The following is a 17,223-nucleotide window of genomic DNA, read 5'->3' as shown; positions in this document are numbered from 1 at the left end:
CTGCTACATGGGGTCTCAGCTCTAGAAGACCCAGGGGAGAGCTTTTCCTGTGTGCTAGTGTCCACTGGCCATGCCAGCCAGCCTATCGTCATGGAATCTTCCTTCCCAGAATGAAGATGTCTGGGCTTTACGTGGTATCTGCTAGAGTGAGGTCTGTGTGGAATCCCTCTAGCTTGAACTTGACCACTGCTGGGCTGTGATGGAAAGGGCAAGCTACCCTCAGTAGTTAAGCAGCCTTGGGCAAGTCACTAATCTTCTCTGGGTTTTTAGTCTCTTACATGTAAAACTGGACTGAAAATTCATTGCTGCAAGTGGTCAGTGATTCCGCGCTACATGATGAGTGGGAAAGAGCTCCAGAATTGAATTAGGAAATCCAAAACCTAGTTCAGGCCCTGTCTCTTTCTTTGCCTCAGTTTCCTCCTCTCGGCAACAGGGGTGGAGGGGACTGACTGGGTGGCTATTAAGGTACAGGTGCCCTCTGACCAGTTCTGACCTCATCCCTATTTCTTTCCAGCCCCTGGGTGGGATTCTCCTCGGGAGGGGAAAGGAGGTCACAGCTGGGCTGGGACCCAGCAGCTGGGATGGAGCAGAGCATCCCTGTTTGGTTCTCTGGTCCTCTTGAGGTGGTACCAAGGAGGATGCCTATGGTGCTTCCACCAAGAGGAGCCACATTTCCTCCACAGGTTGATGAGGGCCATGGCTGGGTGGTGGTCAGGCGGGGTGGTCCACTCAGACTCCTCACCTAGGAGGGAACAGTCACACTGCCAGACTCTCCTGCCGGACTTGGTGTATGAATCATAGGCTGTTCTCCACCAATGCAGAATGAAGAGCCTTACCTGGGCTTCTTTCCAGAAGAGACTCTTAAGACCATTTCACCAGGAGCATCTCTGTCATGCAGAGAGAAACTAATAGATATAGAGGGAGAAGACTTGGATCAGAAACTCCTTTTTACAACCTACCAGTTGAGTGACTCTAACTGAGACTTTTAACCCCCTGGGGGAATATAGCTAGTATTAAATAAGATGACATTTATGAGTTCAATTAGCCAGATTCCTGGCACCTAGTAGGTTCTCACCAAATGCTGTTTAGTCTTCACCTAGAGGTAAATGTAGTAAGGGGTACAGATGGGCAAAGAAATTGATCCCCCTAGGGGCCCACCAGGAGCAGGGCCTGGGGCTGTCCCAGACCCCCAGCTAATTATCCAGGGCACACATTGTCCTATCTGCTCACCCTATGTGCTGTGCAAATATCACCACCATCCATGTGTGGGGAGACATAAAGTTTGGGAAGCTGTGGTGGGCTGAATCTGGAGATCATGGGAGAGGTGAGAGAGGGGAGCAGTGGGCAGTGTAGCTGTGTGACTTAGAGGATGTCACAGCTCGGGCTGTGAGCTCCCCATCTGTGAATGGGGGTCAGTCAAGGGCACTACCATTTTGCAGAAATGACTGTTGCAAGAGGGAGAGTACCTTGTATGCTTGAGTAGACAGCTCATCTTACCCTTTCCCCACCTGCCATGGTCCTATTCTTCACACTGTACATCAGTGAATGGAATGTATGTGTCAAACTCACAGATCAGGAAACTAACACATGCGGAAGAGGATATGGCTGCAGATGATAATGGGTGATATGGTTGATCCAGGACTTTAGCCCTGGTGGTCAGTGACTGGGCCTCTCTAGGCACCAGAATCTGGCTCTTTCCAATCTACTCCCTGACCTCTGAGAGATAAGTCCCAGTGCTCCCCCTCTCCCTGCGTTCCTATGGGGTTCTTCTCGGGAGAGGCCACCTGGTCAGTCCAATTGTGTCAGCTGTGGTAGCCTGTTCGGGCATCAGGCCATGCCCCGTAGACCTCTGGCTTGTCTGCAACAGCAGAGATGTAGCCCTCTCCATCCTTCAGTGCTGGGCTTCAGGCAGCCCTGGCTTCACTGGAGCAGGAGCCCTCAGCCCTGGCTACACACTGGAATCCATCAGTGAATTTTAAAAATGACATCTACAGGATGTCTGTAGGTGAAGTCTTAAATCTTCCCAGGCGATTCCAAACTGCAGCCAAGATTGAGAACCATTGCATAGGAGAATAACAGTGTGACCTTGGGGGAAGAGCCACAAGTGTGAGCCTCCATGTTACTTCTCTGTTGTTTTTTTCCATCATGCTTCATGGTATTGGGTCCATGTGCTTCCCTTTTTCCTCAGTTTTCTATCCCAAAACATAATTTTTACCCCTTTCATCTTTTCTATTCTGTCCCATTGAGCTGATCTTTTTTATAGTAGTCTTGGTGTCTTCCTTTTATTCTGCTTTTCACTTATTTATTCATCCAACATGTAGTGAATGCCTGCTACCACAGGCAACCTACTAGCTGCTGGGAATAGCAAAGAACAAGAAGGCCAGGTCTGATGGAATGCATGTTCTGCTGGGATTTGCCCTGTTTTTCTTTCTCTTTTTATTAATAAGGCTGGGATATTTGAAAAAAAAAATTTTTAAGATACGTGTTACTAGTCCCTTCTTAATTTTGCCTCTTATTTTTACTCCTTAAACTTCTTGTTTGATTATAAGCAAAGCCTCTGCCCAAAGGAAATTAAACAAGCTCAGTTACTTGTGTTGGACAATGTTTGCATGTGTGTGTACACACAGGTCTTGTGTTGTATCAACAGAGGAACACTGGCATCTGGATGTTATTTGTGTTTGGAGATTCCTAAGCCAAGCCTCCTTGTACTTCTGTGCCTGGGAAGGCTCTTGGAGAACACAGCCTTGATTAAACTAGTTGTCTTCTTACCTCTGAAGAATACTCAACCAACAAATAAAGATTAGGTGAGGGTCTCTTATGCATAGGACATTGAGCTAGGTGTTCTTGTAGGAAGAGGTTCTGGAGGTGCCCAAATGGCAATAAGCAAAAGGCCCAGCCTCTCCCTCAGGAATCCCACCAAGGATATAGGACTATTTCCACACAGAAGTACTGAGTGATACAAGGCTGTCATGGTGAGGGCAAGTAGGCACTTCAGAAAAGCCATCATTTGGAGAAGACAATTCTCAGGGTATTACTGGCACCAGTGCAGATTATTCTGAGATAGATAGTTTCACCCCTCCTACAGTTTTGGTGTGTACCTTCCCCTTCAAGCTGTGGGTCTTCTGTAGAATAGGCACCAATGAGAACCCATCCTGTCCTAGATGATAGGCCACCAACATATACTTTCCATCACATTGGCAGAGCTCACTCAGGAGACAGGGTCTAGGTTTGCCTCGTTAAAAAAAAAAAAAAAAAAAAAAAAGGGATCCCTGGGTGGCGCAGCGGTTTGGCGCCTGCCTTTGGCCTAGGGCGCGATCCTGGAGACCCGGGATCGAATCCCACGTCGGGCTCCCGGTGCATGGAGCCTGCTTCTCCCTCTGCCTGTGTCTCTGCCTCTCTCTCTCTCTCTCACTGTGTGCCTATCATAAAAAAATAAATAAATAAATAAATAAATAAATAAAGGACAATTTCACTTACTCTCTTCTCACAACTGCTAAAAAGTTTGAATTGTACTTTCTTCCCAAGGCTCAGAGCCAATCATAGGCATTGTCTTAGCTGCTAGCATAGGGAATTTGGTGGAGCTGCATCTTTAACCAGAGAGAAGAACAAACCTGTTTTTTCTTGGAGCATAGGGATTTCTTTATGGAACTGATCTACTGCTGTCTGAGGGAGTGGTCTTCAATTTCTTTTTTAATGGCCCATATTAAGAAATACATTTTGCATCACTGCCTGTGACTGAAAGGAGTTTCCCAAAACATCACTTACCCTTACTGTATGCAATGCCTTCAGGTATTTTATATTCTATTTAATTTTTTTAAATTACTGATGAGTCCACCAAATTAAATTCATGGGATAATAATAGGTTGTAACCCCAGTTTGGAAAACACTCTTCGGAAGCCACTGCTGCTTTAATCCACATGGGCCCTGAGGCCAAGGCTTGGTCTAGCACCCCCTTGTGGATTTCTTGACAACTGTAAGCACCAGGCTTGTTCAGTCACCAAGATATCCGTGTGCCTGTGCCTTTCCCAAAAGGAACATCTGCTGATTGTTGCTAACATTTGAAATGAAGCATCTTCCCTCCTCTGGGATATGTCCTCTTAGGACATCTTAGTAGCAAAACTCAGAGAAGAAATGTTTGTTAAAAAGTGATGGAGCTTATTTCTGGCTTTTGACAAGTACTGGCCCCTGTGTTTTCACAGCTGCTAATAGATCACATAGATGCATCTGCTCTAAATAAGCTCCTCATGCATGTGAAGAGCACCCACAGTGCCTGGAAAGGGTGCCCAAGAGGTGTTAGTCCCCCACTGCCTCACAGCTGATAAGGATTCTTTGATGTGTTGACAGGACTCGAAGATTTCTTATATTTAAGAGAATTCAGTCTGTCCTATAACAAAATGCCTTGCAAAGGTTAAAAGTATTTTTAAGTCACTTCTCAATGTCTCTAAATGTAAAAGAGGTTAGAGATTGATGTGCTTGCCAACCCATTTGGGCCATGGTGGTTGTACAGAGAAGCATTAAGTGGTGGAAACAAATACATGCATTGTAAAGCCAAGCTATTTCTGCCCATTTCCCATGATGTGTCCCATCCCACCTCCAACTGGCCCAAGCTAAGTGGGGGCCAGTGACCTTTCATTCAGTCCAAGTAGGTTCAGGCATGCTCCTTAAAGCTGCTGGTGGCATAGAGCTGGGAAGGACTCCTACCATCCTTAATAGTGAGTCTGTAGCTTTGGGTCTCTTGTTGGGCTTGTGGGCAATTAGTGAAGATAACTAGTGTCCAGTGTTCAGGAGCATCTGTGCCCAAATGGCCCCTACATACCACTCCTTGGGTATATTTTTTTCTTCCTTACATACTCTGCATGTATTCCTCTCTTCTGGGCTCTGGAACGATCCCATGGCCAGCTGGGCCCATTGTAGCAGTGCCCACACATGCCTGGTGTGACCTGAGCCCTCTGTGCAGCTCTAAGGCTGAGGCTTTGGCACGGCTAAATCAGTGGTTACCCACAAGTCACATTATATTGAACAGATTAGAAAGGAAGACAACATCTTAATGTCAGAGAGCCAGGAACAAAAGGCCGCCACTTAGATTTTACTTTATACTCAAGACAACCAACGTATAACTATGATTTGAAACATACTGAAAAAATGTCAGCAGATCAAGATCTGAGGTTGAACAAGCTCCAGACTCCTAGCTGGAGCTCAGAAGTCTGGCTCTCGGCCTTGCTACCCTAACAATGGCCAGAATGCAAGGATAATTTAAATATATTAGTCCGTATTACCCAAAGGCAAATGTTACTTGAAATTTATGGAAAATATTTGAATTTCACCCCTCAGGTATTTTGGCACCCAGGCTTTAAATTCCAACTCTTTCTGCCCAGTTTAGACCCTTCCCAGCATTTCAACTTTGATTGCCCAAAGCAAAATGCTAATTCTGTCAAATGAGTTCCAATGGCTCACCTCTGGCTTGTATCTCTCAATTCAACATGCAGACAATCGATGTGTGGCATACACATCAGTCCAACACTCCTGGCCACCTGTGGCTTTGGAGGTGAGGACAGAAACAAACCTCTCTGAATCATACAGACCAGGGAACCCAGCTGCACTCCTCAGACACTGTGGGAACACATTTCACAATAAGATGTCACATTTAGGAGGGAACTTTAGGGTTTACAGTTGTTACAAAGTACTTTCACTCTACCTATGGCTTTTATCTCCATAGCTTACAGCTGAGAAGGAAACAAAGCCACGTTAAGGGACTCACCCAAGATCTCACAGCTATTGTCAATCTGGGATTCCAGTTCTATACTTCCAGTCCTAAGCTCCTCCAAGCAGGCCAGAGCCCTGACACTGGTGATCTTTGGATGTTCATGACCTTGGGAGGCCATACTGAAGAGGCTATGTGGTCCCAGCCCTTTGATGCCTTTGTCTAGAACATGCTACCCATCTTTGACCTATCTACTTTGAGAAATCTTCTGCCTAAATGTTAATATTTATCATTTACAGCTGGCCACTGCCCCCTTTCAAAGGTGAACATAGTAAAATTTATGACAGGTGTGCTATCAGACAACAGAGAAGCATAAAAGCACAAGAAAGAGTGGTAATCTCCATCTGTGCAAATGATTCATCCAAGGCTGGGACACCTGACGGATTCTGGAATGGGGCTGCAGCCACACGTTTTCCTCCTGGGGCTACTATTGCTTCTGGGGCAAGGTAAGTCTGCCTTTTGCTCAGAGGGCAACCAGTGGGTCAACCTGCTGGTGTCCCATGTTGCTTAGGCACAGAGCTTGAGAGAGGAACATATCTTTCTCATGCACAGGTTAGATGCATGCAGGTTGGAATGCTAGGGTTCAAGTGCCGATGGCTGTGGGGCAAGAGGCAGGTCTGGGGCTAAGTGAGGAGTGCTGATGGGCAGTAGCTGAGTGGTGCAAAAAAAAAAAAAAAAAAAAAAAAAAAAAAAACCATAGGAGCAAGGAACCACTAAGATCGGGGTTCTAGTTCTCTGTGTTGTGTGGCCTTGGGTGAGTTCTATCTCCCTGGACCTTGATTTCACCTCATCCTTAAAATGGGAATACTACTATTTTATGGGCTTTGCTTTGTTTTTGCTAGAAGGACAGAGGAAGGCAGACTCATTAGCCTGACTCTAGCTAGACATCTTACACAATTTGTTTTTGGGAACATATTTGGCTTTCTTTGGTCCTGAGTTGAAAGCAGAGACAAAAAGTAGGGAAGCTGGAATCACAGCATCCTCACTATTTTGGGCTAATAGCTGTGGGGGTGGTGGTTGAGCTTCCTTGACCAGCTGCTGATGTTCAGGTCAGAGTTCACATTCATCAGTGGTCTGGCCATTGTCTGTTTGATATTTAATTTCTTTATTTCTAAAGTTTTCAATCTTATGCTCTGGTTTCTCTTCAGATCATATCAATCTTTCACCTTTTATTAAGAGTTTTTAGTCTTTCCCTTCTGTGTGTCCTTTATGTCTTAAGAACACCTCTCCTATATTGACATCATGACATTAGCCTGTATTTCCTTCTAAAACTGCATAAATTTGCTTTTCTCATTTGGGTCTTTAATACATCTGGGATTGATTTTTTGTGACTAGTGTAAGAGGGGAACCCAATTTTACTTTTTTTTTTTTTTTCATGAAAATACAGGTTATCCCAGCACCATTTATGGAGAAGTCCATTGTTTCCCTACTGCTGTGAAGAGCACCCTCTGTTCCTATACAAAGGGCTTGGATGTGCTTGCAATTGTTTCAAAACTTGGCTTTATTCATTTGTCTACCCCTGTGCCAATGGCACATTGTCTTAATTCTTAATTAAGCTTTATAGTAAGTTTTATTATTTGGGAAAAGAGGTCTTTCTATTTTTTTCTTCTTAGAAATGACTTGACTTTGAACTTCCATATAAATTTTACTGTCACTTTCTACCCCTAAAAAGACAATTGGGATTTTGATCAAAACTGATTTGAGTTCTATATCAAGTTGGGGAAAGCAAACATCTTTACGATACTGAGCCTTCCAAACCAAGAGCATGTTTAGATCTATTTTCTTTAATGCTTCTCAAGGTTTTGTAGTTTCTTTGGTGAGGTCTTGCATACATTTTGTTTAATTTATTCTTAGGCATATGATATTTTATTGTATGATAGGTGGATTTTAAAATTTTTATTTTGAAATGTTTATTGGTATATAGAATTGATTTTTATGTGTTGATTTTGAGCCCAATTGCATTCTTATAAATTTTAATAAGTTATCTGTATATTCTTTTGGATTTTTCTCTATACTCAATCCTGCCAATAATGACAGTTTTGTTGCTCTCTTTTCAATCTATATACTTTTTCTTTCTTTTGCCTCCTTGTACTGGCTCCACTACAATTTTTCATGGAAGTGATCCTTATTCCCAAGTTCAAAAAGAAAATGTTTAACAGGGGATCCCTGGGTGGCTCAGCGGTTTGAAGCCTGCCTTTGGCCCAGGGCGCGATCCTGGAGTCCTCGGATGGAGTCCCGCGTCCGGCTCCCGCATGGAGCCTGCTTCTCCCTCTGCCTATGTCTCTGCCTCTCTCTCTGTCTATCATGAATAAATAAAAAATAAAAAAATCTTAAAAAAAAAAGAAAATGTTTAACATTTTGTCAGTATGTATGGTGTCTGCTATAGGCTTTTCTGCAGATACTCTTTATGAAACTAAGAATATCTATTTTATTACTAGTTTAAGAGGTTTCTAAAAGAATGATGAGTGAATGTTGAATTTTACCTAATACTTTTTCTGCACTTATTGAGATGATTATATGATTGACTCCTTTAAATGTGTTAATGTGATAAATTGACTTATCATTATTCATTTTTGTCAGTCATTACTTACTAGATTTACTGAAGACCATACATTGTATTTGCTTGCCCTGCCTTTTCTACCTCTTTTAATCTAGAACAGTTCTTTAGTCTTTTGGTTTGTTTGTGGTTTTGTGTCACTGAAAACTTTAGGCTATTTTGTGTGTGTGTGTGTGCACTTTAATTTGGATTTGTCCAAAGTATTTATTCCTTGCTGGAATCAGATTAAACTCTTTGGGCAGAAATACAGAATAGATCATGTTGTGTCCTTGATGTAGTACACTGGGGATACAGGTGATGTTGGTAAATGCCCTAATTGGTGGCATTAAATTGGTAACTTGGCTAAAGTGCATCTGCCAGATTTCTCCCTTGTTAAGGAAACTTCCCCCAGGTGATTTATAAATTATTTGTAAGGAGATACTGTGATATTATGTGACTCTTCTTATACTCAGTGGTTTTTCCATCCACTGATGATTCTTGCCTTAATCGATTATTACCAGAGTGACTGTAAAATGGTGATTTAAAAATACCTCTCATTCCTTCTAATATTGATAGTTTGCATTCCCTATTTAAAAAATATTCTCTATCACACTCTTTTTATATTCTTTTTAATACAAAATGGATTTATGGATTCTTTTATTAATCAGGGCATTATAATCCATTCAAATCATTATTCATTATTTTGATGTAATTACAGATTTGGCCAGCGAAGTCTCTTCACACTGTCTCCTATGTCCCATCCATTTTTAAGCTTTTAGCTATATGAAACAACCTATTCCAATGAATCTTGTATTTTTCCTATCTTAGCCATGCAATTAGCCATTTCTTCAAGGTTCCAATTGTTGGAAAATTTTATTTAGAAACCAGGTATCTAGGTGGTAGGGATGTTCATTGCTGCTGGAGTGTCATTATGTCCAAGCTCACTCAGTGGACAGATCTAGGAAGTACAGTTTTCTTTTTAAAAAACAAATGTAAAAAAAAATGTATACAGTTTATCTCTAACTTTAGTTAGAATTGGAGTTTCATCTCCTTCCCTCATTTCAGACTGGTTTTTGTCCTTCCCTCACAGTGCAAACCAAGGTTACAAAAACATGAATAAATCTATTCATTTACTGAGTCCTATGATACATGCAATATAACATTAGAATCACTCTAACAATAGGGGCACCCGGGTGGCTCAGTCAGTTAGGCATCTGAGTTGCTCAGTGAGTTAGGTGATGAACTTGATTTCAGCCTAGGTCTTAATGTCAGGATCATAATTTCAAGTCTCACATTCCAAGTCTCACATGGAGCCTACTTTAAAAAAATAAAAAAAAAAGAAGAAGAAGAGGAGGAAGAAACAACAGCACCACCATAATTTCTTTGCCATTGTTTTGCCCTTAGAGTATATCCCACTCAGGGTGTATGACCAAAATAGTTTCTTCAAAATCACTTGAATTAATTATTTTTCTTTTGTTTTCTTTGTATGGTTGTATCATCTATTTGACATATAGTTTGTTTCTTTTTATATTGTTATAGAATTTCTCCCATTTTTGTTGATTTTACTTTATTTTTTGAATATATAAAACATAGTTGTGACTTTTGAACCATATTAAGGTGAAAAAATATACTCAGAGAAGTCCCATCCCATTCTCTCACCCTTCCTTTCATCCCATTTCCACCTATTCTTTTAAGTAATTTAAAATTTCAATTACATTGACATTACATAAAATTTCAATTTCATTATTTTCATATTCTTTCTGTGTTTCTTTTTGCAAACATACTTTATCATTTGTGCAAGAAGTAAGACAAAATAATCTATAATTTTTGTATCTAAATTTTCTTCACTTAATATATTCTGAAATTATGTTGCATACATTCAAACCTTTTTCATTTTTTTCCAACTGTAGAATATTCCACTCTTACCATATATTCAATGAGTCTCCTAAGTGGGCATTAGGTTATTTCCAATATTTTACTATTATAAGTAGTGTTGTCATGAATAATCATGTGCATATGTCTTTTTCATGTTGTTGGAGGTATAGCTTAGGATAAGTTCCCAGACTGAGATTTTTGGGCCAAAGGGTAAATATACATAGTTTTCTTAGTAGAACTCACAAATAAAGCCATCTGGGCCTGGAATATTCTTTTTTGCTAGATTTTTGACTACTGATTCAATTTTTTTTTAATGGCTATAGAATTCATATCTTTTGTTTCTTGTTAATATGCTTTGGAAAGTTTTGTTTTTCTAGGAATGTGTCCATTTCAAGTAAATTTCCAAGTGTTTTATGTAAATTTATATAGAATTTCTGTTTTTAACTCTTTGATATCTGTAGCTTCTATAGTCACACCCCCTTTTGTTTCCAATACTAGCTACCGGTGACTTTTTCCTTTATTTTTGATTCCTCTTGTCAGAGGTTTGTCTACCTTATTAGTTTTTTTGCAAAGAACTAATTTTTGGCTTTATTGATCTATGTCATAGTTGTCTATTGCTGTGGAGCAAATCACCTTAAATTTTACTCACAAATGGCAACCATTTTATTTGCTCAAAATTCAGTGGATCTTCAGTTTGGGAAGACCTCAGCTGAGACATTTTCTCCCTGTTCTACATGTGTGGGCCTGACATGGAGGATCTATAATGATGTGTTCTGGGGACTTGGTCCTGGTGTGTCTTCGAGCTCCTCTATGTGGCCTTCCTGTAAGGGGAGCCTGGGCTTCTGTACCTGGTGACTCAGGGCTCCAGATTAGCAAAAATAGAAGCCACAGGGCCTCTTAACTCTTAATGCCCAAAAGTCATCTCTGTCACTTCTATTGGTCAGTGCAGGTTTCAGGGCCAGCCTGGATATAAGAGGAAGGAAATAGACTTCACTGCTTGGGTGGAGGAGTAGCAAAAGTCACATTGCAAAGGGGTATATAGGCTGGGAGAAAATGTCAGAGCCATCTTCGGAAAAACATACCACAGTTGAAATTGTATGTTTGTTTCCTATTTCATTAATTTCTGTGAATTGATCTTGCATGGCGTTTAGAGTATATCTTGAATCTGTGGCTTGATATCTTTTAGAAATTTTTAAAATTCTCAGCCAGTAGCTCTTGAAATACTGCTTCTACTCCATTATTTCTGTCTTTTCCTTCTGTAGTGCCAGTTAAATGTTTGTTTGGTTTTCTTTATATACCACGTCTCTTAGCCTCTCTTCCAACTGTACCATCTTTTCTGTCTTTCTGTACTGCATTCTAAGTAATTTATTGTGACACATGCCCTAATTTATTCATTCTCTCTGTTGCTGTTAAACCTGATCCTTGAAGATTTTGAAAATTGGTTTTATTTTTCAAATTTAATTTACATTTAGTTCTGTACCAAATTTACCATGTTAGTTTTTAAAGTAATTTTGTGTTCCCATAAATATCAAATTTTCTTTTCTTTTTTAAAAACATAGTAGTTTTATAATTTTGGTCTGATAATTTCAGTATCCAAAGTCTTGGATCTGTTTCTGCTCTATTTTTTTTCCTGCTACTTCTTGCTCCCGGATGCTTTGTTTCTGTCTCCATTTACTTCTTTTTTTATTGTGTGCTGCTTAGACTCCTCCAAAACACTATCTGTGAGACTCTTTGGGACCTAGGATGAATATGCCTGTCTTCTGAAACTATATAAATGTCATTCCATTGGGCACTGGGGACAATGACATTTGAGGATCCCTTCAAATGAAAGTCACAGGGTGAGGTTCTCTAGAAGAGCCAACCAAGCCCCACAGTAACCACTGTACATATACAACAGCTTCCCTCTAAGAAAGATACTCTCTTCTCCTCATTTTACAGATAAGACAACTGAGACTCAGAAATTAAATAACTTCCCTCAAAGTCATCTAGCTATAAGTACAGGAGCCAGAATTCAGTCCTGAGACTGAATCCCAAGCCAGCGCTTTTCCCCACCACCCTGCATTACAGGTCATAATTCGGCTTTCACTGAAGCTTGGAAATGGGCTCAACAAACAATACACATAGGAATAGGTTCCTTTTATGAAAGTTTGGGTGTATAAAACTGAAAGCATTATCTCAAAACTACAGCTTTGGCAAGAGATCACTGTATTTAGTAAAGTATAATATTTTGCTAGAATTTCATTTTCCTAAACTGGTCAGTGGTTCCCCAGGAGACTGTCCTTGCCTTGGTATGTACCCACTCCAGGCCTGTCACTGTTAAGCCAAAGGTGGGAGCTGGGTAGACACATCATGTAAGGAAAGGAATACCTCTTCCCTTATTAGAACAAGTAAAGGGGCACCTGGGTGGCTCCGTCAGTTAAGCATCTGCCTTGGGCTCAGGTCATGATCTTAGGATCCTGGATTTGAGCCCCACATCAGGCTCCCTGCTCAGTGGGGAGTCTACTTCTCCCTCTTCCTCTGCACTCCCTCCATCCTGCTCACTCTCTCTCTCTCCCTCTCTTTCTCTAATAAATAAATAAAATCTTAAAAAAAAAAAAAGAAAGAAAGAGAAAAAGAACAAGTAAAGCTAGTTGACATTTGTTTTCCAGGGGCCTAGAGTCCTTCCTGGAGGACTTTCAGGCTTCTAGAAATACTCTTTCCAAATAAGGGTAGAAAGCAACACTGGAGAACTTCTGGTAGCCCAGATTCTTCCAGTTATTGATGAGAGAGGGGCAGGAACTTGCTAGAGTCCCTTATCTAGTTGGTGGCTGAGCCATCCCTGGAACTCCCTTGTCAGATTCTCTTTTACATCAGATGCCTCAGTCCCCACCCCTACCCCCACTCCAACCCACTCACTTGCCTCCAAATTCCTGCTCTGAGCAGCATGCCCAGGTAAGGGGTTTTTCTCGGCATGGGGCGAGGGGGGGCCTCAGGAGTCCTCCTTTCCTGGGATGTCATCTGTACCTTATAGATTTTAAGGACTTTATTGTCAATCATCCTTTTCATCAGGTTGCATTTTTGCTACTGTCAGTTAACTGTCTGAGCACCCTCTAAGTACCAGAGTTGAGCTGAGTCTGGCTGGTAGATAATAAACCAAAGGAAGGAACCCTCTGGAGAGAGAGCACGGATTTGCATAAAATCACTGGAGAAGAATTAAGTACCAAAATAGATGAAGCAGCTGTAATAAAAGCAACAGGCTTCGGAAAACGGAGAGGTGAATGTGGGCTGGAGAAGTTTCATGTGGTGGTGGGGGTGGGGGTGCAGCTCCAAGGGCTGTGTGGGATCAAGATAAACCCAGGCATGCAAGTGGGGGAGCAGTGTCCTCAGAGGCAAAGTCAGGGCTCATCACACCTCATGCAGGGGGCAGGGAGCAGGTCCACTGAGCAGCGGCAGAGTTGGTGTGGGGGAAGGATCTTGAAATTCTAAGACCAGAATGATAGAGATTATCCTAGTGTCTTTTGGCTTAAAGAGACTTCTAAGAGGATTGTTTCCAATCTCTCTCTCTGTTTCTCTCTCTCTCTCTCTCTGACCCCCTTCCCCCTCCCCCTCTCCCTTTTTTAATATTAACAAAAACTGAACCCTTGGGCAGGGCAGGTTAAGTGACCTGCCCAAGGTCGCCCAGCAAGCCTAGAATTTGGATTTGCTATCCTGGGAAGTGGGGAGCTATTAAAGGTTCTTCAGCAGGGGAGTGGCCTGATGCAAGTGGTATTTTGGGCAAGATGAGTCTGCCAGCTTCAGACATAAAAGGTCATGCATGGAAAGAGGCAGCGCACTGAAGAATTCATGTGACTGGCTCCAAGAAAGAGGCCCAGAGTTTGCTTGGCTCTGGGAAGGCCACATGCCTTTCTCCTGCCTCAGGCAGCCATCTTTCCTGTGTTCTTGCGTCTCCATGAGGACAGTGGTTCTCAGGGCCACTCTCTTTTTCATAGCAGAACCTCCCAGTTGTCTCTGGGAGAAGACCTTCCTGAAGGGGGGCAGGGCAGGGGCAGGGACCGCTGAGGTCCCCACATGGCTCCTCGAGATTCCCCTCCTATTGGAGCCCACTAATTGCTGCTATATCCCCACATCTACCTCTGAGGGTCTCTGTTTCCCCTGAAAGCTCTGGCTGGGGCTGGGAGTGACCATGGAGGAGAGCAGTATGGGAGGGAGGAGTCAGGGCTCTGACCCACAGCCACTGAGGTATCACTTGTTCACCTTCACTATGGGGCCCTCTTCTTCAGGTGCTTCTTCCTGGCTCTGGGTCCACCTCAATTGCTCCCATGAGGAAGCTGAGGAGGAAAACACAACCTACAAGCAAAGCATTCTTCCTCTGAGGTCCTGTAGTGAGCCAGGGGCAAAACCTCGAGTCCACTGTGAATAGGCTCTCCTCATAGAACTGCTCCCTTGAGCCTTCTCCCCTCTCCTGGGGCACAGAGTGTATGATGTTGGGTCTCGGTGGGCATCAGGAAGTGGAGACAGGGAGGGGCCCCTGGCCTCTCCCTGGGATGGAATCTGTCCTGGGTGGTGGTGTCTCCTGTGGTCACCAGCTCATAACAGGGAGTGTTTAGAGAATGTTGGTTTGGGACTTCCCAAATCATCTCTAGTGTGTTTTGTACAGTCATCAGACAAGAGGGATGTGTCTGCCCAGAGGTTATGACAGCGTTAGTTCTCTATCATTCTTTGGTATCCACATGATAAATTGAGTTTGACTGATGAGTTAGGGCAGCTCACAAAACTGGTCTCATAGACATGACCAAAGAATAAATTTCCATCTACTGAGAACTCGGGCTACAGAACACAATAAGCCTTTTAGAACCTTCTTTCAAAAAGACTTCCGTCCCGAGGAAAGCATATCAGACCAGGTTAAGGAAAATTGAATGCCATGCCTTGGCTGTAGTAGGAACTTGCTGAGTGATCTTTGCCAAGTTTGCTAAGCTTTCTGGGTCTTAGTTTCCTGAGACATTCAATGTGATGATATCAAAGACCAGCCCACCTCAACCATTCTAAGGTAAGTATCCAGAGGTTAGTCTAGCTACTGAAGAAAGATTCTCTGGTTCTCAATGTCACCTTCCACCGATTATGGCATGTGACCACCAAAGCAACACAGTGAGGGAAGGACGAGGATATCCTGTGACCCTTAAAGCCTGGGGAATTCTGGGGTTGGAGCAGCAACCAAGCATGACTCCTGGTTTTTGACCCAGCACCCCCATGTAGTCATGTGTGGCGCTTGCTCACAGGTGACAGCAGCATTCCACAGGCCCTTGGGTGTGAATGGGAATGAAGTGCTGCATGCAGTGACCGATAAAGCCCAGAAGATCTGCTTACAGTCCAAACAGTACAGGGGACAAATACTGGCTGACTTTGGCCCGGTCACGAGGACCACTCCCTGCTCCGAGGATGGCAGTGCAGGCCTGGGGCCAAGCCCCTGCCCTTGCCGGTGTGGTCCATGTGAGCTGGTACAGTCACCTAGCCTCTCTGAGCCTGTAAAAAGGTTGACAGGGTTATAAACCCTGCCACGATTTATACTCTAGGGTTGCTGTGAGGATGTTACACTTTTCAAAGAGCCTGAGAATTTAATATACACTAAAGAGTGACCTTAATTCCCCATGTGTTGGCCATGAAAGTGCTCCCCAACTGCCCAGGGCAAGCGCCTTCCTTTCATCCAGGGAGACAAGTCACCCGTAGCATGAGTTCAGCCCTCTCCTACTCACACAGGAGTTTCTGTTCTTTGATCCTTAAAACAAGCTCAAGAAGAAGGCCAGGAAACCAGTCGTATCCACATTTTATAGGTGAGGAAGTCCAAGTTCAGAGAGATTAATTCTTGATCAAGGTCACAAGATGGCTGTCTTTCCTCAAGGCAGGGATGGGGGTGGAAAATTGTGCCCCAGACACAGTATAAGTGGAAAAACATGAAGGAAATCTATAAATTAAGAGAGCATGAGCTGTTTCAATTTTGCTTTTGAAATCACCCTACTTAACCCTTGGCCAGCTGTTGGGCTAACACACTTTGGGTTTCCCCAAAGAATTGGGGCTCTCAACCTCAAAGGCACGTCGCTCAAAGGACCTTAAACACTGCTGGTGCCCAGTATACCCAGGCCCCACCCCAGGCATATCAAACCTGAGTGTGTGTCTTGGGAGGTAGGGGCTAGGCAGCAGGTGATGGATTGAGAACCTCTGCTTCAGAAGGAGCTTCCCTCAGGAGACTTGTGTGTGACTTTATCTAGCGGGGCCTGCTGCTCTAATGGCTCTTTGTTAGTTCCAGGACCCCACTGGTCACGGCTCTTCCTACGTGGCTGACTGATCACAGCTGAACCTGTTTCTTCTCATGTGCACAGATGTCTTTCTCTTTCATTCCCATCAGGGTGGAAAAATACATGTTTTTTTCCCTTACTGACCTTTTGAGATGAGAGTTATTCAGGGAGCTCAAAGCCCTTTATAGATCCATGAGCTTGAGGCTAAAACAACCTTCCAAACGAGAAAAATCCATGGGGTTCAATCATGCCACAAGTGCTTTGATAATTTCTTCCACAATATCTTGGGGTGCTATGGGAATAGGCAAGAATTTTTCTCCCCATTTGCTGGTGGGAAGCAGAGGGCCAAGTCACCCCAGGGTCAATGGGGACAGCACCCAGAGGTCCTGAGTTTCCAGCTGAGTCTTCTGGTCTGAACATTTAATATTTAGAGTTCGGGCACCATGACCCCTGGCAGTAACCATGAACAGTTCAGATCACCCAGTTAAAAACCTGAACTCTGGACAGCCTGGGTGACTCAGCAGTTTAGTGCCACCTTCAGCCCAGGGTCTGATCATGGAGTCCCGGGATCGAGTCCCATGTCGGGCTCCTGGCATGGAGCCTGCTTCTCCTTCTGCCTATGTCTCTGCTTCTCTCTCTCTCTCTCTCTCTCTCTCTCTCTCTCTGTCTCTCATGAATAAATAAATAAAATCTTAAAAAAAAAACCCTGAACTCTGTAGTTATATGAGGAAATCCCAGAATATTGAAGTTAGTATAGACCATTTTTCAGACTATCTCTCTGA

At 43.0% G+C, this 17,223-nt stretch overlaps 1 protein-coding gene across 5 annotated transcripts in view; it reads left to right on the top strand.

The window, feature by feature from the left end:
• The window catches only part of PLB1 (phospholipase B1), a 137,248-nt gene that overhangs the window by 14,082 nt on the left and 105,943 nt on the right, over positions 1 to 17,223 (top strand). For 4 of the 5 annotated variants that reach the window (XR_012004992.1, XM_072771340.1, XM_072771338.1 and 1 more), the window contains exon 2: positions 6,001 to 6,207. Coding sequence is in view for 4 of the 5 variants with exons in the window: in XM_072771340.1 (XP_072627441.1) it covers positions 6,114 to 6,207 (94 nt within the window). In the remaining variant the exon portion in view is untranslated. The remainder of the gene's footprint in view (positions 1 to 6,000; positions 6,208 to 17,223) is intronic. The other variant, XM_072771339.1, reaches the window with a different exon arrangement.

Source organism: Canis lupus, chromosome 12 (genome assembly GCF_048164855.1).
Source record: "Canis lupus baileyi chromosome 12, mCanLup2.hap1, whole genome shotgun sequence".
Taxonomy (NCBI): Eukaryota; Metazoa; Chordata; class Mammalia; order Carnivora; family Canidae; genus Canis; species Canis lupus.
The sequence above is the reverse complement of the archived record's forward strand: the minus strand, read 5'-3'. Positions and strand labels throughout refer to the sequence as shown.